At 38.5% G+C, this 22,825-nt stretch overlaps 1 protein-coding gene across 1 annotated transcript in view; it reads left to right on the forward strand.

The window, feature by feature from the left end:
• The window catches only part of LOC118422815 (major facilitator superfamily domain-containing protein 9-like), a 27,223-nt gene extending 8,362 nt beyond the window's left edge, over window positions 1–18,861 (forward strand). The window contains exons 2-6 of the mRNA XM_035830592.1: window positions 263–350; window positions 2,070–2,113; window positions 14,982–15,111; window positions 15,660–15,869; window positions 16,826–18,861. Of these exons, the coding sequence (XP_035686485.1) occupies window positions 263–350; window positions 2,070–2,113; window positions 14,982–15,111; window positions 15,660–15,869; window positions 16,826–17,529 (1,176 nt within the window). The 3' untranslated portion in view covers window positions 17,530–18,861. The remainder of the gene's footprint in view (window positions 1–262; window positions 351–2,069; window positions 2,114–14,981; window positions 15,112–15,659; window positions 15,870–16,825) is intronic.
• Window positions 18,862–22,825: the final 3,964 nt, after the last annotated feature.

Raw genomic sequence — 22,825 nt, forward strand, 5'->3', positions numbered from 1 at the left:
TCATTAACCCTTAATTCTTTACTTTAGTATACAGTATTTCCTTACATGTACATATTTTGCAAGAGTGTTTTTATGTCAATATCCCAATTTATCAAGAGTATCTTTATAGATTCATCAGGAACCAACAATTTTATTCTTGTAGCCAAAGCACCAAATGTACACAGTACTTGAATGGTACCAGAAGAGCGCCTCCTATTGTTTGTAACATGTACTGCACTGCACTGACTTTGTATAATAGTGTGAATTTTGGTATGTTTTTCAGGACCTGTTTGGAGTGAGTATGATCATCCCACTACTGTCCAGACATGCCAAACACATGGGAGCTTCTCCAACTCTCATGGGAGCATTAGGTATGGTCTATTGTCACATTTTACACCTTGAAAAAATGCTTCCATACACTGCATGTGTATATCTTTTCCAGTTGTCTTTGGTTCCATGTTTTTTTTAACATTCAGGGCTCGAATTACCACCTGCATATGCAGGTACAAAATGTAAGTGCAGGTAAAATTGGAGCTGTGCAGGTATTTCTGATGTCTACCTGTACCTAACCTGCACTGGTTCATGTAAGTTGGGTTTATATATACATGTACATGTTTCATGACATAGATACTTATACTAGCTGCATTGGCTGTTACCACTTACAAAATAATAGCCATGGTATCTGAACAGATTTTAGTATGATCAATTGACCATGATTGTTAAAGGGGGATTCCACTCCAGAAGGGGGTGGTGTTTTCCAATAGATAATGTGTCAATGAATACATCATCAGCCGAATTTTGTTTAATTCACCTTGGGATAAATTATGCGATGTGTGTTTTGTAAAACAATATGACACTCACTAAACCCATGCAGACCCTACCAATGCATTCCCTATACATATAGACACTTCCTTTATCGTGAATAATTTCGGCATAAATGAGGGGCGCTAAGCACACCAAGAAGTTCAATTGTTTCACGAGATATCAAAGAACACATAACAAGATGTATCTTTCTTAGCGCCCCTGAAATTAGCTTTGTAACATTACCTAAAAATTTTGCATTGTATTCAACCATAGGATTAATTCAATTAGCAGGTACTTGGGGAGTTTAGTAGAAGACTGAATGCTTTTGAGGCACTGGTTACTTTATCGTATGATGTGAAGTAGTATGTATTTATTACTTCCTAAAATTAATATCTATCTGAAAATAACACTCCCGTGTGGAGTGGAATTCCCCTTAAAGTTACACATGACCTGCACCTCCCCTGAGTGAGATGCCCACACAGAGGGTTTTGCTTAGTATCAGATTGAGATTGAGATTGAGACAATCAGTGAATTTAGAAAACTTGTCCAACCATGCCTGGACCTGAATTTTCTGTACCGGTATTCTTGTTCTTGTTCGGTTACTGGATAACACCCCTAATTTATGTTGGGGCAAACCATCCAGGGTGTAGTGCTGCTGTTTATTGGCCGTTCCTCAGGTGTTGCAACACCTCCTCCTTAAACTTAACGGGATTAGCTTGAAGGATGGTTGAATATGGTAGAGTATTCCAATCGATAGTGGTTCTTGGGAAATATGAATATTTGAGACAGTCTTTAATAGTCTTAATGGGTTTGTATGAGTTTGGGTGATTATGTCTAGATTGCCTTGGGTTCGGCTGCAAGTAGTAATCCACCGGTAGGGCTAGGAGATTTTGTCTAGATTTCTGGAGGATGGTAAGTCTGTTGGCTGTTCTTCTATTTTTGAGTGTAATCCCAACCCAGGTCCGAGACTAGTTTAGTGGCGCTTGACTGAGAATTTGGACAGTTCGGGACATTTGAAGCAAATCTAGCCGCTCTTTTTTGGACCGATTCGAGCTTGGAAATGTGGTCTTTCTGATAAGGATCCCATGCTGCATTATGGCATATTCAAGATGGGGTCTGACCAAGCTAGTGTAGCTATTCACACCAAGTGGATAGCATTCTCTACAACTAACTACATTTCAGCACCCTAGACAGGTATACATGTGTCTGCAGAATATTGTTACTACCACAGAAAAGAAACTAGCTATTTAGTCTAGTATCAAATGTCTTGTTTCTTCTGTTTCCAGCTTCAACATATGGAGGACTACAGCTCTTCTCCAGTCCACTCATAGTAAGTCTTATTGGTCTGATTTCGGCTAGTAGTTGAGTTTTAACGTTTAGGATGTTTGAGTTATAATACTTGTATAGTAGAACAGGATGCACATGTACGTGTTACATGTATGTATGGGATGGAAAGAAACCTGTTGCCTTTGAAAGGTAATGCTATACAAGTATACATTCAAACTATGCAAGTATACATTCAAAGAAATTGTTCAAAGTTAAATATATGTATTGTACAGCAATGTGGAAAATCAAGATCCAGTTTAGCTCACTAAATGGCTACCATTCCACTAGTTGTGACAGAGAAGACAGTCGCTATGTACAGTATTTACAGGTTTATTGTTGTACCTTCGAATTAATTTGGTCCAGGCAAGCAGCCCGTGATGATGATGATGATGATTGTTGTACTGTGGAAGTTCCCATAGCTCTTTGCCACATGCACAATGAATATTGAACCATGGCTTAATGCCTGTACTATATAAAGGACTACATTATGTACGACCCTTTCCAGTAACGTGCATGTCAGGTGAGCGACACAACCAGAATCAATGTCATGGCTTCTTGGTCCAGAGGCAGGGCCGCTAAATACTGGACTACGCACTGAATAACATATAAAGGATCTAGATTGTATATCACGAGACGATGCTAGATGTTGATTACTCTACTGTCTTGTCCTCTTATAGAAATGTAAATTTGGAAAAAATAGTAGTTTGAAAATGCACTAAACTTTTTTTCAGGAGTTTATGGATTGTTAGAAGAGTATGAAGCAACGTAACTGTACATGAACATGTGGGTAAAAAGTATGAATGAGTTTTGATGGAAAAAGAATTTGCCCTGTAGCCAGATATAATTTTCCGAGTGAGTGCCTATATTGCTATTCCCGACCTGAGCCATGGAGAAATGATAGGTTCAGACCAAACTACTTCCTCCTGACCATTCCACCAATGATGTCCTCTCCTAATGATTCCCTCGACTTCCATTATACCCAATCAGCCGTCCCATACCGTATCAAGGGCTCGAAATACCACCTGCAGGTAAGTGCAGGTAAAATTGTAGCTGTGCAGGTATTTCTGATGTCTACCTGCACCTAACCTGCACTGATCTATGTACAGGGTTTTATGTATGTAGATGTAGATGTCCTATGATGTAGATGTATGTGGATTGCTATTAGCTGCATTGAATGTTACCACCAATAAAGTAGAAAAGAAAAAAATAAGCAATGGCTCCTGAACAATAAGATCCATACTTCCTAAATTCAGAGTGGTGCAGGTAAAGTTTGTCTGGTGCAGGTAATTTTCAATGTTACCCGCACCAGTACAGGTATGCAGAAAAAAAGTATTTCAACCCGGACAAGAGAGCGGCGCACACGGCGTGATTTCCCACGGCCACTCTCGAGCAATCAGTTATCGTACGCGGGCACCTGGCCGCTCGCCAAGGGCCGCGATTAGCGGATCTCAACGAGTTCTTGAAAGATCGATGCTTGCTGCGCTCCTCTGATGACCGGATTACGATTCACGTGGGCCATACGCGCGCTACCGCTAACGTCAATCTGTAGTAACCCCCAGGGATTTTGACGCTGATCATGCTTAATCTTTCGCTGAGATTAGGTAATCTAGAGGCTAGGGTATTGCATTGTTATCGGATTCCTCTAATGATCATGAGTTATTCTGATTGGGAGTTCTTTTGGTCAGTAATACATGTACAAATAATGACCATTAGAATGTTGGTTTGAGGTATATTAGTCTGTGGCTAGATTTGTTTCTAATTTTCATACATAACTTATCATAGAATGTTTTCATTAGAAAACACAAGAAACTAAATTGCCCTTCGATTTCATTAAAAAGCAGGATGTCTCTGAGTATATAACATTGTTAGAAAAATTAGCACTATGTACTAAGGTACTGTCAATTTGTCTACCAGTTAAATCTGGCTACATTCGTAGTGGTTTTATTCTATGGTAAAGAGGTAACTGAGGTTTTTTTTTTTCTGTTTCCCTGTTGAAACAATTTTGTAGTCATATATAAGTGATTGGCAGCACCATGTACAATACTCATGTTGTAGAGGTCTTTAGAAAAAATGGGAATACAAAATTTTCAGAAAGTAACTGTTGCAGTATACATGTATCCACTAGGAGGTAATTGCATTTTGGGAAGAGAACAGACCCTGAAGTTTTTGCAATGCTTTTTTGTTAGTTTAGAATTTTTACAATTCTGCAGCACAGTTAACAAGTATAATTATCATAATAAAGATACAAAATATTAATAATACAAAACATACATTCACAGATGGTGTATTATTATGATTTCAGGATAAGAAGTCATGACAAAATTGAAAATAAACCACTGCAAAAATGTCAAGATCCACAGTAATTAAAAGATGGTACGTACACATACATTCACTAGGTAGGCAGGTAGGTACATACACGTGCAAGTAGCAACGGATTATTAATAGAAACCACTTGTCGATAATTGACACGTATTTCCTGTGTAAGTATGATGGCCTTATTAGGTAATCCCAAAGCCTGTAGTATGATTTATTGGGGATGGTACAAATTACATGTAGATGCCCCAATTGCAATCCTGTATTCATAGACCCAATCCTCTCTCTGACTGATGAAAACAGTTGAGGCCTCAACAATTTGAATTGTTGTTACTTGGTTTTAATCTCGTATGTGAAAATTAGAATAATGTGGAATATCAACTGTCAGGGTTTTAGCCAGGCATGCGCCCATGCGTCTTTTGGACATGCCATTCTAGAAATAATAAGAAATTGGACACCCTTCTTTAACTTACTTCAAGCAAGAAGCACTAAAGACGCTCAGTTATATCGGGGAGCAGTATCAGACAGACAGACATACACACACACACACAAAGAAATGCTAGTGAAAATATAACTCCAATCCTGCAAGTCTCCGGTTACACCATTTCTTCTCCCACTGTGGCCATTCTTGCACTCAGCCCTTTCTAGACAAAGTTTTCACACACATGAAGGCAAACAAACAAACAAACAAACAAACAAACAAACAAACAAACAAACAGAAAACAATACTTCTGTTTTTACAAACTTTTAAGGTAAAAAAGAAATCATGTCACTCAGTATTGTCTTTCTAAGCTAGTGTTTCAGATGAGAGCTGTCGTATAATGAAAGAAAAAGTAAGAGAATTTTCCATTTTTATCTTTCTTAAAGGGTACAATGTACTTCTTGTCAGCTTATATTAGACCTTAGAGTCTTAAAGTGCTTAACGTTAGATCTTATATAAGACCTATTAATAAGAGTCTTAAAGTGTGTAACCTTAGATCTTAGGAAGAGGATTACAATAAGTCTAAGAAGCTTATAACAGCAATGTAGTAAAAATCTCTTGGAAGGATTTGACTTGTGCAAGCTTAGGTCACCTACTATCACCTGCTATCAGGTCGTTTCAGGGCATTAAAGAGGAGAATGCAACTGTTAATAGTTCAACTTTCTGACGTTACTGGCACAGAAACATACTCTCGTATAAATCCTGTCATCTCAGCTGTTGAAAAAAAAAACTGTCGCCGGCAAAACAATGTTAATCTCTTGACCCCACCGCTACCCAAGATCCCTCACTTTCCTTTGACAGTTGTCCTGAGGACAAAAAGTCCCAACTTTAAATCTATAACTCCTGATAACCACAAAAACTCTTTTGGCCATAATCAGAAAGTAGAAACTATCCCCTGCCATGTCCTCCTGAAAACTGCCAGGATTTCTACCTGTTTGACCAGAAAAAAAATGTTGAAGTTTTAGACCCGGAACTAATTTTGACCACCATCATCAATTTGCATGGCAGAAGGCTGGCGGATCCCCTTCAAATTGTGGCTCTTAAGACATTTACAAACTATTTCGAACATGTCTCAGGTGCCAAAACTGCAAATTTGAAGCTCTACATTCAGATTGACAATTTATCTAACTCTATTCATTTCATTCATTTGTATACTGTATACTTTGTCATTCATGTAACATTATCATTTTTACTGGAAATAATCAACATTGCAAGTGAATGTATTTACCATCAGTTCTGTTACTACTACTAACCACATGGTAACTTTTCTCCAATGAGAACTGTTGGAATAAGTGAATCGTGAACTCTTCACAGTGCTTTTATTTCTTAAAGTTTTTTTGCCACATTGCAAAATCATGATACCTTGGAAATGCATTTTCAAACCATTTTCAAACCACAGAATTGTTCCAACCAGAAACTTAGAATACTTCGAAAACCCCCATATCTTGAAAATGTGTCCTTGCTAAAATGTATTTCATTTCCGTAGTATCAATCCCCTATCCGCAGTGATTGACAGAAGCTGTATGGTTCCGGGCGCATCAAGGATACGCTTTGTTACCCGGGACATCACCTATTGATTTTCGAGGCCACGTGAAATACTCTGTGTTGATCCATATCGGTTGGTGGTATCTATACACAATACTTGACAAAACCAGATTGACATATGACGTCGTGACTGGCCTTGACGATAGGAGCGGGGAGATAAACTGGATTTTAATTGATTGAATTTAGGGCTCATTTGCATTCTAGGGGTTTGGACCGTACCATTATGTTTAGTGAGGGTAATGTTAATGAAAATTCTTTTGCAGCTCTTGATGGTTGTAGGTCTTCTGTTTTTTGCTATTAGGCCATTTCGATTACAGTAGAAACCAGTTAATTGCACAGCGGATAATTGCACACTTCTGTTTATTGCACAAAATCCCCGAATACCATGGTGGTGCGGCCCAGTTTAATAACTTCACATTATTGCAGCATTCGGATAATTGCAGGAAATTCACTGGCAAATGGGGTGTGCAATTAAGCAGCTTTTACTGTATATGGATAACATCCTCTGAGCACCCTAAATCTGAAAGAAAAGAAAGCATCTATAGGGAAGAAAATGTTATTTTTCCTGTTACCACAATGGCTTAGGAAAAACCTGCTGACCCTAGCAATTTTGGGGGGGTCAACTGCTGTCAAGGGACAGAAAATCTTCAATCAGATCTGATGCCTGAGTGATGAAATTGAAAATAGAGAACTGTTCATGTGCATTTTGTATATCAGTGTTCACACTGTTTTAGCATATCATGTTAAATAAAGAAATTAATGGTAAACATTGTACTTATTTGTTCTGTATGTCAAAATATACTTGTGCTTGTATATCAATAATTATCTTTTTCAATTTCTTTCATTTATTTACAATATTTTGTTGAAAGTACCAGAGTGTGAAGACAGTCCCTTAGTGTTTCCTTAATTTTGTATTAAATGTATTAGCCAAAATCTATAATGATTGATAGAAAGTAGAAAATGATAGAATATCAATTTATAAACTATTTCAAGTAGAACCCTTATTTTGTCAAGATTGTAATTGGAAACATTTCAGCATTAATTTTCTTTAAGGCCTTAGACATGCATTTACTGAATTGAAAATCTCTGTCACGTTCCTCTGAGGTCTCTAGCAATAATATCGTTGAATTCCTGCTATTGACTTTCAAATTCATACTTTTCAGGCTGTTGAGAAGTGAATTCAAGGAGTTTGACAGGTCTCATATCCGCCTATCTCAGTCCTCTTCATCTCGTCTTTCGCCACGAGCTGCCAAATGTGCCGTCTTTATGACATAATGGCTTTCTGCTCAGTCCATCGATTAGTTGCCAAGTGTTTCTACCTTGTGAGTAGAGTACTTGTGGCACTTAAAGGTCATTGAAGATTTGAGAGAAAGAAATGGCTGTATGGGTGCTGATGTGCTGTCAATTCCTTTCAAGGTCTGAAGAGAAGAAATGAGGGGAATAAATAAGTTTATTTGCAAGTTTGTGCCCGAGGGCTAATTGCAAGTACATGGTATACACATAGTGACAATGGACAGTCATAAACAATATTCTAATCTAATACTAGTGTTGGCTATTTCTAAACAGGTTGGGTTTGACTTCATTTTTGGAAGCAGAGGGAGACGAAAAGCCCCACATTTTCTAAAATTTGTGGGTTCTGCGATTTCAAGAGAAAAGTGGCTTTCTGTTCGTCTGTCAATGTGGGGAAGTTGGGATAATACTTTGTGACTTCTCTAAACAGAGTGATTCTTTCGGTTTCGTTGAATGAACATTTGGAATAAAAGAGAGGTTAAAATATGTGATAGGGTCAGCTGTCACTCAAAACTCACAAACTTCCTGGCGCTTTTGACCAACCACTAATATTAGATTGTTGCATAATTAAGTTTGTTTGCTTGTTTGATTCTTTATTCGATGCTGTCACTTTCACACTGTAACAGATTCCTCTCACATGTATTCTGACATGTTTGGAATACTGCATTATAAATTTATGCATTTGATTGAAATATCATGATTTTTTATTCAATATTGCCAATCTCTGTGGAAGGTTTATTTGAAGATGTCATCACCAGTCTGTGAAAAATGAGGTATTGTTGTCAGTCTAGGTTTTTTTTTCGTGTCCATTATAAAAGTTACTCTAGAGTGACAGGATGTGAAGCAGAAGATTGTGTAACTCTAGACTGGCAGGATGGAAAGGTTTGCCTTGCCAGGGTTCAAAGTTGGTCTTTCAGGAAAATGCAAATTAGCAAGGATTTAAATTCATAGAAAATTTGAATAATTCAGAATGAAATGAAAAATTCACCCAAACTCTTGACTTGATGTATTAGATGTCTTAAATATCTTGGAAGTTCAAATTTTGAATGACCAACCAAAGTTTTTAAAGTATACCATTTACACCCCGGGATCTATATTTTCTTACATACATGTAGCAACATTATAATGTAACACGCTAACAATGAGGTCTGGGTAAGTACTGTGTAATAAATTTTGTAGCTTCTGAAGTGGTGGAGCATACTTACAAGATAGGGAATAATCAACATTGTATACTGGCACCAATACATAATAGGGTTACTAGCCAGTCTGTCTGGTTTAATGTGGCAAGCAGAGACATAACTACCCTGTGCCAGACAAATTAGTGCTAACAGACTGCGTGTGTGAATGTGCTCGGCATTGGAAATATTTTCTTTCTTGTTAGATGCAAGTATAATTGCAAGTCAGAAGATTTGTTTGCATTGGAAAAAAAAGGGCTTAAGTTATTGATCTTCCCCTACAAGCTTCATCAAGTTGCTGATTGACTGATTTGGCTGTCAATCAAATCTTTTAACCAATTAGAGAACAGATCTTCATTCTTCTTTTAATCCGATGGGATGATTTGTTCAACATCAATAGACCATGGAAGTTATTACATTTTGTGCATCCTTGTTTTGCATTCCTGGCTTTTCTGGATGTATCCAGGCATGGACACTACAAGGGTACGGACACTTCAGGGGGTAAGGACACTACTGGAGGTATGGACACTACTGGTGGTACGGACACTATAGGGGGTACGGACACAACTGGCGGTACGGACACTACTGGGGGTACGGACACTACTGGGGGTACGGATACTACAGGGGGTACGGATACTTCAGGGGGTACGGGCGCTACAGGGGGTACGAACACTTGCAGGGGTACAGACACTACTGGGGGTACGGACACTACCCGTAAAGGGTACACTTAAGGGTCACTACAGGCCTGGGGTATAGAAACTACAGGCCGGGATACGTAAGTCTACTAACACGGAAATATAAATTATTGTTAAAAGGAATGGATTACAGATACTGTTTTCAAGTTGCCTTAATTCTTGTTTGATGATATAAAAATTCTCAATCATACTTTGATTAGTTTTGATGTAAATTGCATATTCATTATTCTGATTGAAAAAAACTCTGACTTTCTATCAGTCACTCTATTTGCTTCCCATTCTCTTGATGTGTTTGATCATGTTGATATGTGCAATATTTGATCTAAAGAGCATTCATTATGATGATAATAAAAGAAACATCAGTGCAATTAGATCAGTGCATCACTTAGATCCATCATAAACCAGCATGTTACACATATCCTAATTATATCACTTTGAATATCTCACAGTTCTGGTTGTCTGTTTGGTTTGATTTAACATCAATTCTGTCAGGTCCCTGTGGCACAAGCGGTAGCCCAACCCTCCCACTTGGCTATCTTGATAAAATTTTAATCTGAGGATCTGTGGACTGGAATTTGATCTAAAGATCGGCCCAAGTTTGAACATGTTGAATTTGTAAGGGATTTGTTCGTCATTTCAGATTATGACGTAAAGCCCATATAAAGTCAAACCTGCCCAAGACGACCACCTGGGGGACCGGGCAAAAGCGGTCGCTTTGGACAGGTGGTCGGTTAGAAGAGTATCGACTCACAACATGCCCGATGCATAGTTTGAATAGTTTTCATTGTCAAAAAGCAAATAGCAAGCACACGCACGTGCACCCGCCGCCATCTTTATTTTGAACATAACATCGTAATGGTAGTCAAAATCCAATGCAAACTGGTCGAATTCGTCACAAAATTGTGCTACTTATCATTGAAAATTATTGACACCTAAAGATTTCAAAATACGGCCGTTGTGGGTAGGGACTTAGTCGCAATTTTTGGCGGTCACGTTGGCCAGGTGGTCATTGTTGGCCAGGTGGTCATCGCTTAATGCTTACGTTAATGGGGAAAATTTTCGAGGCCGAGAGAAAGGGGTCATAATGGCCAGGTGGTCGCTAAAAAGAGGTGGTCGCTCGAGCATGTTTGACTGTACTCAGGGAGCTTCCGCTGAAAGCCTCGAGCATCAGACCTCTGCTTTAAAAGAACCCAACACACGTAATGCAAATAGTAGGGGTGATAACGGTGTTCATCTATAACATGTGAGCCGTAGCCGCTACTAGCTACATTGTAACAAGCCCTGGGTAAAATTTGTCCTTTGGGTTTCCCACTGACTGTGATTCATCCAATTACGGATAGATGGCCTAAGAGACACCCTGATTTTTTTTCTAAATCAAGCACAGAAAAAAAGCTGTAAAACTAAATTTTTTTTTCAATTTCAAATGAACTAAAAAAAAATTCCCCTCTTGGTACACTCCAACATGTAACGCTAGTTTACCTTTATCCGTTGGGTAACCTATATCCGTTGTTTTTCAAAGCAGCTTATTTAGGCACATCAAGCCAACGGATGGTAGTTTTAAACTGCAATATACTGAAAATGTTGCAATTTGAAACCAACGTCCATAGACGTGACATCCCCAAATACCCTGTTTTTAAAAGCATCGGATAAAGGTGACCCCAAGGTGAACTAGCGTTACTCATTATCAGCTTTTCAACAATTTAAAAAAAAATTTTCATTACCTTTGGACGTCGTGAGTCTAACCCAACTGAACAACTGTTCTTCACCCACCCACTCTGTCACACTGTAGTGGAAATGTCAAACTCAAGCGCTCTTGTGGACAAATGAAAATGAAGGTCTATAGAAAACGACTTCCCGTGCAGGCAGCAATTTCCTCCAAGGGGAAGTTTATTCAAGTATGCTCTGCGGAAAACGGGAAAGGGCGCACGTGTCTGACTAATTGGAACCGATTGGTTACAGTTTGTGCCTCAGCACCTGGTTTCTACCGGTTATACAAGTGAAGTCTTACGAAAGAAATTCATTCAGGTTCATTGTTTGTGAATTTTGGAAACTTCTTTCTGTGTAGCAGACTTCAGTGACTTTAACTTTATATGCATATTATGTAAAATTGAAATACATGTATACATGTATGCTCTTGCCTGTTTTTCTTGTTAATAGTTCAAATTTGAAGTACATATTTTTAGAAATAGATTGCGACATGCCAGAAAATTTATCTGTTTATAGATTTGTGAATAAAAGTTGATAGCACAGATAACTGAGAAAGTTCCAAATTTTTGCTTACAATTACGGCGATGAAGGTTTTCTTATCGGTTGTTTTTCTTCTATCTTTTGAAATGTTAGTCTTAGGATTAAGGATGTGCAAAAACATGAAAAAGGTAGCCGTAAGAAAATTGACAACTCGCTTGACATAACGCCTTTCAAATTGTACAGTTAGTACTGTTACAAGAAATTCAATAGTCAAACTTATGTTCGATTATAGAGTTAACTTCCATTCTCTTCAATGTGCCTTAGGCAATGTGGATTTGATTATGTGGATGACATCCTTGCACGTAACAATTTTTGTCCCTTTTCATAGGAGAAAAGTTTTCAACTTTACTGTAAATCATACAAAGCAGCTTTAGAATGAGTAAATGCATGCCATACATGTAAATTGCAACAACAAAAAATATTAGAAAAGTGCAGTGATGTAAGTTTATAGAATGCCACAGTCAAAGAAGAACATATGATATGAACTCTTGTTTGTTATACATGTACCATACTCTTTGTGTACAGTCATTTGGTCAACCTTCCTGACTACTTTTCATTTTCATAACATCATCAATTTTGGAAATTTTATTCAGACACTCCCTTGCATCACTTTTTGGGTTCCCAGAGGATGTTATCCATATGAATTGTTTCAACATAGCCTCAGCAGTGAGTAAATGTCCTTCTAGTTTTTTCCATCTGTCTTGTATTGTATGAGCTGTCACCTGGAAGGAGTTTGCTTATTGTTTTTAATTGGAGTTCTATTTGTACTGCACGCGGGTTTGACTCGTGTGACACAACTTCTGCAGAAGCTTCTACTTACCGTATTTTCTCATAAAGTACACACCCAAATTATAATACGCACCCCTGATTTGGTGCAAGTCTCAGACAAACCTGTTTGACTGAAAAGTGAAATGAAAAAACTCATATGAAGTACGCACCCCTTCTGAATCAATTTTGAACAGACCTTGAACTGGATAAAATCAAATTTATTATGTTTTCCCAGGTTATTTTGCAAAAATACCACTGTAATTGTCTCTGTAAACTTGTTGCCTGCTACAACTTATAAAAATCACTGAGACTGAATATAGAACAATTCAGCTATTGTACATCTAACTCAGTAACTGGAAAAAAAAGAAAATACAGTAGCTAGAAATGCCTTCCGTGGGTAGCCTGGAGTGGCGGCTAGGGACCTTTTGGAGCAGACTAATGCAAACAAGGCTGGACTCCAAGCTATTCTGGGGTTCTATTTATGGTAAATTTCACAAAATTTGCTTTTTTGCATGATGGTAAGAGAAATTGCAATCAAGTAGCACCACCTGTTGCCACTTGCCTATGGTTTTGTTCAAACACTTGATTGGTGGTTACTTAATACATTTTGTAAGTGTTGACTCTCAATTCGGTCAAGTTTGCAGAGCCCAGAATTTTGCTGAACATTGGAAATCAAAATCTAACAGTGTCTGTCACTTCACGAATAAATTGTAGTAATGCAAACACTAACTTGTTTCTGTCGGAAAGGTGACCGCAAAGAATTTGAAGGTATCACAAATACTCAGACCTACACCACTTACTCTCAGTCCCAACAGCTATCTACCACTCAAATATCACAGTCACAGCATGTCCAGAACTTGAGATATCAAAACAGGAAGTTCCGCTTCAGTACCGCAACAAGTTGCTAGGTGGCCCAAAATCTAATCGTTTCTAGGTCTTATCAAGACCTACCTACATACCAAGTATCAATACAATCCATCTTAGCATTCTCAAGTTATGCTGGTTTTCTACACACATACACAAACGCTACCGAAAATATAACCTTCTTTGCGAAGGTAATAATGCTTATATCTCATGTTTTACTCGTCTGTCGGATAAGAATGATTATGAAACCCGTTGCACTCATATTTTTAGATACTTCAAAATCCTTGTCCTTGAGACGGATCTATAAAAGGTCTTTATCTGCGTAAGAAGATTTAAGTCTGAGTAGCTGGAAGGAAGTGTCGACCTTTAAGAAATGTCAACGTTGTGTAAGATGTCAGTACAGAGAAATAATTTCAACACCAGAATTGTATCTGTATGATATGTTGCTAGGAGCCAATGTAACAAATTGTAAGATTTCAGCGTACATTGTAGACTGAAATATGATTATGAATTCTTTAAGAATTAGAGATGGAGAATGCAGGATTTTGTTTGATTTAACAGTTTAGACTCAAATATAAAATGTACTTTATTTTTAGAAATTATATTCGATTACACAGTTGTGTTGTGTTATAATATACACTCATAGTCGCCAAAGACTTTTGCATACATTTTTTACCAGTATTATTATGTGTGTGGATAGAAATATTAAGTTGCCTAAGCTATATAATACTGATTCAGCGAATGTTACATTTAGTACAGTGTGTCTTTTTGTAGTAGGATCCAAGTGATGGCTGTTCAGCACTCTGGTCAAGGAATGCATTCAGTTAGGCAATATTTCCTTAACTCACAACTCTTTTATGCAAAGATCATGATAATATTATGAAAATGAACTATTTCTATGTTTGTTTTAAGAAACATACATGTATAGTCACAAGAGGTTTGGGTTGTCAGAAGAGAGAAAACAAATATGTTGACAAAAATTATGTTATTGACTGATAACATTTGTGCTAGCATGCTACATGTAAGTATCACAAAGAAAAGTAAAAGCTTGTAAAGGGAGCTCTGTCTTCAACCTTTGTCCTTTATAAACAGTTTCCCAACAATTGCATCATTTCTTGGCATTCTCATTGATATTTAGACATTTTCAGTAGTCCTTTGTCAGTTTGTGGCAGTGCAGAGTAAATATGCCTAACTCTGCTATCAAGTTGTTGGGGAGTTAACTAGTTTGCCTAACTTAGCAGCTGTGTAAGTTAGTGGTCAACTTGTCATAACACCAGTCAGAGTTAGATCACCAAATAGATGACAACTACATGTAGGTCCAGGTTCAGGTCCAGACCTGGACCAGATCCTCTGGACCTGAACTGGACCTGAATTTTCTGTACCGTGCCCACCCCTACTAGCCAAAGGTCATTGACAGTATGATGGCAGATATACCCATACAAATGTACATTCTTGATGAAGAGATGAACAAGTACATGTTGTTCTCGAACACAGGGTAGCTGGGGTGATGTATGGGGAAAGCGACCCATGATGTTACTGTGCCTTCTACTGACAACCATCAGCTACACCCTGCTGGGACTAGCACCCACCCTTACACTCGCCATCCTCACCAGGATCCTGGCAGGTACAGTGTCATACAATAATATTGTTCCCATACGTCAAACTGCAGAATGGTATGCAGTTCCATTAGTGATTGCTAGGTGGCAGTATGCCACAGTCTATTCCATCCTAGTGTCAATAATCAGTTTTACTTTTTCTAGGCATCTTCAAACACAGTCAGATGTTATATCAAAGTCATATATGCTCACTGCAGTAATAAAACAGACTAGTATGCAGTTCTTTCAGTAATTGCTAGGTGGCAGTGTACCACAGTCTGTCATTTGGTTTCGTCTGCTCTTATGTAAAATGTGTTCAATGAAACGTTGGTCAGTGTCAATTTTATATTTTCTTTAAACAGTTTAAGGTATCTTGAAACAAGTTTTCTACTATGCAGTTCCCTCCTGAAGCAAATCCCCTAGCATGCAATTTCTTCAGTGACTGCTAGATGGCAGTACACTACAATCCATTCAATGCTTGCCCAATCAATATTTGATGCTTCCTTGTGAATATGTTCTTAATACTTTTTTTAATGCCAGGACTCAAGTTATCTTTTTTTTTTAAATGTTCCTCCAGGAATTTTCAAACACAGTCAGACGTTATCCAAGGCGTACTTGGCAGACATCGTCCCCAAAGCGAAACATTCGGAAGTGTTTGGACGATTCACCGCCTTCTCCAGTATGGGTTTCATCGTGGGTCCCGTGGTGGGTGGACATCTGATGGTGACGGACGGAGGGTTTCTACTGGTCTGTCTGGCTGGGTCAGCCGTGTTCTTCATCAATCTATGTAAGTAGTAACATTACATATCCCTAAGAAAATCAATAGTAATCTGATAGTGATTGAAGCTCCGCTCCTGTGGTGTAGCCAAAAAATATTTTGGCTAATCATTGATGTATTTAAAAAAAAATCATTGATTATCTTCAATCAGTAAATCTGATGGTGAATGAAGCTCCGCTCCTGTGGTGTAGAAAAAATATTTTGGCTTATCATTGATGTATTTAAAAAAAATTGATTATCTTCAATGTGGTTAGTATTTTCAATCATATAATGGATGACTATAGATTATACTCATTGATTGATTCAATCAGATATGAAGGGAATGTGTAAAGATACATGTAAATGTAGCTATGCTTGTGTAAATGACTATAATATTAGTCATATATAAAGACTTGTTGTCATTGTAGAAACCAGCAATTTGTGCCAGAAAGTTTCCAGAAAACAAATGTGTAGTTATGAAATTGAAAATAAAATGACGAAGGGAAAGAAGATATGGGTTGCACAATCACAATGAAAATATCAAACTTGAAAAGGAAGATATTAAGGAATATCTAGTCCTTATTCCTTTCTGGAAATTCAAGTTAATTGACCAATGCTTTAGCTACAATATCACTCTTAGTGGCGTATAGTTGTATCGAAAATTGCATAAAAATTGATATGATATTGGATATTGGAGTTTTGTTTTGCGCAACCAATAAAGTCTCACCTGCTCGCGTACATATCGATGCCTATCAGATATCTTTCTCAGAGCTTCTAGCTGGATTGCCGCAAAAGCGCCACCTAGCGTCCAGAAGCAGCACTCCAGTCAAAAGCTCTGAGGAAGATGTCTGATACATTTAGGCATCAAAACGTAAGCAGGTGAAACTGTATAAAAGAAAACTCTGATATCCAACTTGATGAAATTATCTCCCAATAATATGAAACTGGCTTGGTTACATATCAAATATTTTGTCTGTTATTTCCAGGCATCGTGTGGTATGCTGTTCCTCACATCGACATTGAAAAGAAAAACGAGGTTAACAAGAAGAAGACCGCTGCAAGCTTCGACTTCCTAAACTTCTTCTCTTCTCTGAAGAAAGCCCTATTCTCGGATATGTGGGACCTATTTCTGGTCAAATTCCTCCTGACGTTTTCCGTGCTGGTTTATCGTACGAACTTTGGGCTCGTCCTCGAACAACGTTTCAACATCACGCCAAAAGAGATCGGGTATCTTATCTCGTACAGTGGCATCGTTGGTACCGTAAGTGGCTTCGGTGTCGGAAGAGTTGCAAATTTTTACCGCGACGACTCAAAAGTGATGATCCATTTCACCGTTCTGTTGGCGGCGGCCATCTTGGGGATGACGTTCACGCCGTACCTCTGGCTTTTCCTGGTCTGCCAGACCGTGATGTCGTTCTGTAACGCGAACCTCAGGGTCGCTTCGACGAACATCACAATAGAGCGAGGCCGGAATAAAGATACGGGGGTGCTGATGGGACTGAACCAATCTGTGATCTCCATGGGGAGGATTGGGGCACCGTTGTTGGGCGGACTAGCCCAAGAGGTGCACCTGATGGGCGCGGGGGTGGTAGGGGCGGTGTTCGCTATACTAGCGTGCACGATCATGGTGGCCATTCCACCAGAGCGCTCCGACAGCCAAACCATTGGAAAAGAGAAAAAAGAACTGTAGTTGAAAATGATGTATGAAATAGCCAGGTCATAATTTTTGTGAGGAACTCAATGATTTTTAAAATTTTAGATATTTATGATTCATATCAGGGTGAACTGCAATATTTTGGAGAAAACAGCTGCTGGCTTTATTGACAGCTTATGTGCATATTATTGTGTCCTTGTATTGATGTAAAAATTTTGCGGTGAACTTACTTTTGCCGTTGGAAGAGAAAGGCGGTTGTCAAGTTGTTTTATGTCTGTATTTGAAACAATTTTATTAGACTATGTACCACATGTAATACAATAGTAACACATATTAATGGGGTCATAATTATATGATGGAGAAATTATCGCAAATAAAACGACAGTAATGTCTTCCAGATTTATATCATTTTTATGATATGAAACCATTTATAGGTGGAGGACTCTTGCAAAATATTGTGATTAAAAGTGTCAGAATTAACTTAGAATCTGTTATCAAAAGCTACACTGTAGACTATGATAGATTAAGGGAATAAGGTGGAAATACAGTAAAGAATAAGAGGGATGTATATTTTTTGGACTGTACTCTGTATTTTCTGATAGAAACTTTTTTCGCAATGTAAAATAAAAGAAATGGAAAATAAATTCGCAATGTCTAACATGTTGCATTGATGCAATAATTGAGAATGATCCTTTTTAGGCTTGCAACCAATCAAATTTCAGGAATTCCAATGACAAGAGAAATGGGAAAGCTGATTGGTCTATATTTACACATACATAATTAGAAAAGACTCTCTTTCTGAATGTCCAGAATGTTTTCTAATGAAATGACCTATATTTATTGAGAGAGAAAGTTTTGGGTGATAATTTTTTAATAGATTAATTACAAAATATAGACCAAACTGCAATTTGCTGCTTTTTTATGACATTGCCATTGCTGCTTTTTGAGGAAATTTAAATGAGAATGATAAAAAAATACAAAACACACAAATCATAGAAATCGTAATGCAATGTTGGTGTCCTTGATCATACATGTGTAATTGCTTTTTTGTGCTGTAAATTAGAATGTCATCAACTGACTGTTATGACAAATGCAGTTGTAGCTATGTAATATGTTTTAGAATCCTTTTGTTAGGAGGAAAAGCTATCAGGTAAAAGTGGAAAAGAAGACTAAAATAAAAAGCGTTTTTGTCAAATTGCTATATTGCCCTTTTGTTTTGAAAATATGTGCAGCATTGAGCTATGTGCAATATTTACAGGTGCTTCCGTAAATGGACAAATAAGGAGAATTGTGTTACCATGGTAATGGGATGCACCACCCGTATGAGGGAAGGGGGTTGCAAATAAAGTTTTACTGCAATAACGTCAATTAATGTGTGATGTCATCTTTTGCCTGCTTCATAGAATGAAATCGTATAGTTGTCATATGTATTTCTTGTGTCAGAAAAATTTTGAAATTCACCTTTATACTCTAAAATACGTGAATATTCCATTTAAATGTTTAGGAATTCAAGTGTCAATGTTTATGAGTGTGTAATGCTGTGAAACTATAGCAGAAATCATGTCCGTTTTCTGTATTTTTGGACAAAGTTTGAAAACATTCATTTCTATCAAGTTGTTTTTTCCAGCTTAGTTTTAAGACCAAGAATGGTAAAAGCCTTCTTGTTTAGAACTACCCTTGTTACATCTATGTAAAAACGATTACGTGTAGTACTACGTCTTGAGTGTTAATCTGTGTAAGTCAATCACCAATCAAATAGATACATATCCAAAGTCTATATAATCAAGAACCTATCCCTTCAAAACTTCAGTTTAAAATCACTCTTGCAGTTCAGACACGTTTCTTTCTTGATCTTCCTTTAGAATAACATTAAATAACTTGTCTCTTTTTTTAAACAATATATTTGTGTATGATAAACGTTGTAATTTTCCGACGTAAACTTTACAAGCAGCGCGCTCAGTCATTTGTCTCAAACTTGAAAGTTTAAGTGTCTTACTCATCTATAGCAAGGCTGCCTCATTAAATCCGTCGTTTCAACAGGAGTGTAAAACAAACAAAACTCAAGCTCGACTAAGCTTCTTTTCACACACACAATTTCTCAAGAGCCCCGATCCAATTTGTACAGGAAGGCCGCTTGAATGCCGTGACGTCAGGAGTTTTTCTTTCTCTCTACTTAATCCTTGGTCGGGTCTTCTACCTACCCACACGACATGCTCAAAAGTCGTGTTCGGCGACAACGACAACAACTACAGCGGGACACAGCGTGCAAGTGGCGGCCATGGTGGCAGAGTCACCCGCCTAAGTTCACGATTCAGAACGCTACGCTACGTTTTCCTCCTGCAACAACTATGAGTGCGATGAGACTGAATCGACCGAAGAGAGAGTCAGAAGGGTCTAGCGGATCTCGTAGCATGCCTGCGTCGCCGAGACTTCACTACAAGACGTATCCAGACCTCGGGAGCTTGAACGAACTCAACAAGCAGTGCTCGCCGGCGAACAGTGTCGGGAGCATACCCGAGCTCCCCCCGCTACCTAAAAAGCCGTTCCCGCCGATGGCTTCATCGTACGCCGCTTCCAAGCGAGCGGACAAGGGGAAGAAACTCCCGTACGTAGCGGGAACCTACCCGGTGATCAACATCGAAGACTTTGCCGTGGGGAGCCTACCGAAGACGGTAAGGACAAAGAAGACTCCTGCGAACGTCCTTAAACAAACCAAGACACTAACAGCAAAGACTGAATTCGGACAGTCTCTTGTGATTGACTTAAACGCGGCCATTAACGGATACAAGGACGCGCGATCGGAGAGGCGATCGTCGTACGAAGATCGCACGACAACGGGACGATCTTCGAGGCTAACCTCTCCCAGCATGGCTCACAGTCTCTCCTGGTCGGGAAGCGACTTGAAGAACAAGTTGAGACAATCCAAGTTCAAGACATCTCTTTTACAGAGTCCGAACGTTGTTTCTGGGGAGACTTTTAAATCGTTAAGTCAGACCAGTTCCCCTACAATCAGTACCATTTCTCTAGTGGACAGGTGTACCAACAAAAGAAACAATAGCGATCCCGAACACGGTACCACCACTACAGATGGAGACCAACAACAGGCTCACAGGAACAAGAACGTGGAACAAGACGTGCCTCCCAAAACGGAGGAGTCTTCGTCTGATGCTCAAGAATTCGCAGAAGAACTCGAAGAGAAACACAACATCGAGAAATGCTTGAAATGGTTAAAGGAGGTTGCAATCGCGAAGGAGCAAAAGGCGTCAGAAGAAATGACTCCCCCACCACATCTGCTTGGATGAGATGGACTGTAATGTACATTAATAATTATGTTTACGATTATAGTCCTGAAAAAAGGGTGGGTAGGTAGGATTTGTTTTAGATTTCGAAGTGTTCTAACAGATACAGTTTAAAGATGTTAAGTTGTAATGCATCAATACACTAGTATTTTTCATTATCATATTTTCAATATACAGACTGCTATGCAGGGTGTCAACAAAAAAAGGGGGGACCTAGGTTAGGTGGGCTATTTATATCACATTTTATGTTGCAACAAAAATGAGGAGTACATATTCTGCAATGATTCTATATCGTTTTCATCACTCAAATGTCATGCAGATCGAAAATCTTGTGTCCCTTGCCAACAGTCGATCAAAAAAGGCTACTAGGTTCGGTATATTTTTTTTGGTCAAAGTCGTTGAGTATTACTTACCAGAAAGCCAACATTTTTCTAGACCTTAACATGCCAAGCTACATATACGCCAGATGTGTGTAGGACGATTTCTATGGACTTTGGACTAGTTGATTTTTATGTATTTGACTTGAACTTGTTGAAAACGTGCTGCAGTTGCTCTTTAAGTCATTAAATCGTCCAAATGTCTAGTGAAGGTTTTGTCCAAACGTCAAACAATGACGCACTGATCTGTGTGCACGGCAAATACAAACTAATATTCGTGAGTGTATTAATGGAAAGCGCAGAGGAGTTTATAGATTAAGAAACAATGAATATGTCATTGGGTGGAATTTTTAGCGTGCCGATACAAAAAGGAGTCAAGTGGATTCTTCTTGGGTGAGTAAATTTGGACAGGATGTTGGTGTTGTTACTCACCGAGCACGTAAACTCGAGAGTTGTTCAATGAAGGTGCACTCTCACCGCACTTGTGTCAACCTTGCGTCACTGCGGGGTTTAAAAGATATTCAACGAATATCAGAGATCAAGAACAAATTTTATTAATTTTTGTGTATATTGTCGTCTTTTAAGACATACTTTTACGTATGACGCAATATCTAAGTTATAAGAAATCGTTGAAAATAACAAAACAGTGACGCAGTGAACGAATCTCGCAGTGACGCAGGCTTGAAACAAGTGCAGTGAGAGTTTTCGGCCTCACTCGGAAGTAGGGCTGCGTACCGTTACTTTGAAAGTCTGTCACCTGCAAAGTAATTATCAAGAGTTGAATTTTCGTTGACATTCGAGGCTTAATAAGGCCATGTTGATCTGATTATACGGATGACATCCTCTGGGAACCCCCAAACGGATGCGAGCGTTCGAATAAAAGAGAAGTTGCCTTCACTATGAAAGTTTTCAGGAAGGTTGAACAAATGACTTAACACACAGAATATGCATTCTCCTACGCAGAGGGACTACAGTCGTGTCAAAACTCCTTGTGTCCCCATAGGCTAATGCCGTTGGGGACCGGGCGTTAAGAGGATGAGAATAAGGTATACCGAACAATAGTCTTCATTTTTGTTCTTTCACTTATTCTTTGACCTTGACATTGACGTTTGCATTCTATGATATTAGTACACGTGTCCAACATTCATTTGTGCAATCCGTGTCATATATTGTCTTATTTTGCAGCTTTTTGTACCCTTTACATGTACAGTATGGTTTAAAACTTTTTTTTGGGAAACGCCCAAAACTTGATACGCGTGGTTATTATCTCCATAATCAAATCGACATGGCCTAACTGTGTCCAAAATTTTGGAGTTGTACACTTCAGTGAAGCCCTCGTGTTTGGTCACTTCCTCTACCGCCGGTTTAACTAAAGAGAAGAAAGAATCACAACTTCCTCTTGAAGAGTTACTCGTGGCTTCCTGTACAAAAGGAAACACTTATGGAGTAGGTATAGTCATAATGACGCAGATAGCACGGGAAAACTGTCAAGCACGGGAAAACTGTCAACAACTCTTCATTTTCATCCAAACATTCCTTAAAGGACCCGACATTGAAAATATTCTCGAGAACCAAACGTTCAATTTTAATTGCATGTAAAACCACTAGTTAGTAAGTTTGCATCGTAATGTCGTATTACTGGTGTTTGCGAACTGC

The sequence above is a fragment of the Branchiostoma floridae genome, chromosome 9 (assembly GCF_000003815.2).
Source record: "Branchiostoma floridae strain S238N-H82 chromosome 9, Bfl_VNyyK, whole genome shotgun sequence".
Lineage (NCBI taxonomy): Eukaryota > Metazoa > Chordata > Leptocardii > Amphioxiformes > Branchiostomatidae > Branchiostoma > Branchiostoma floridae.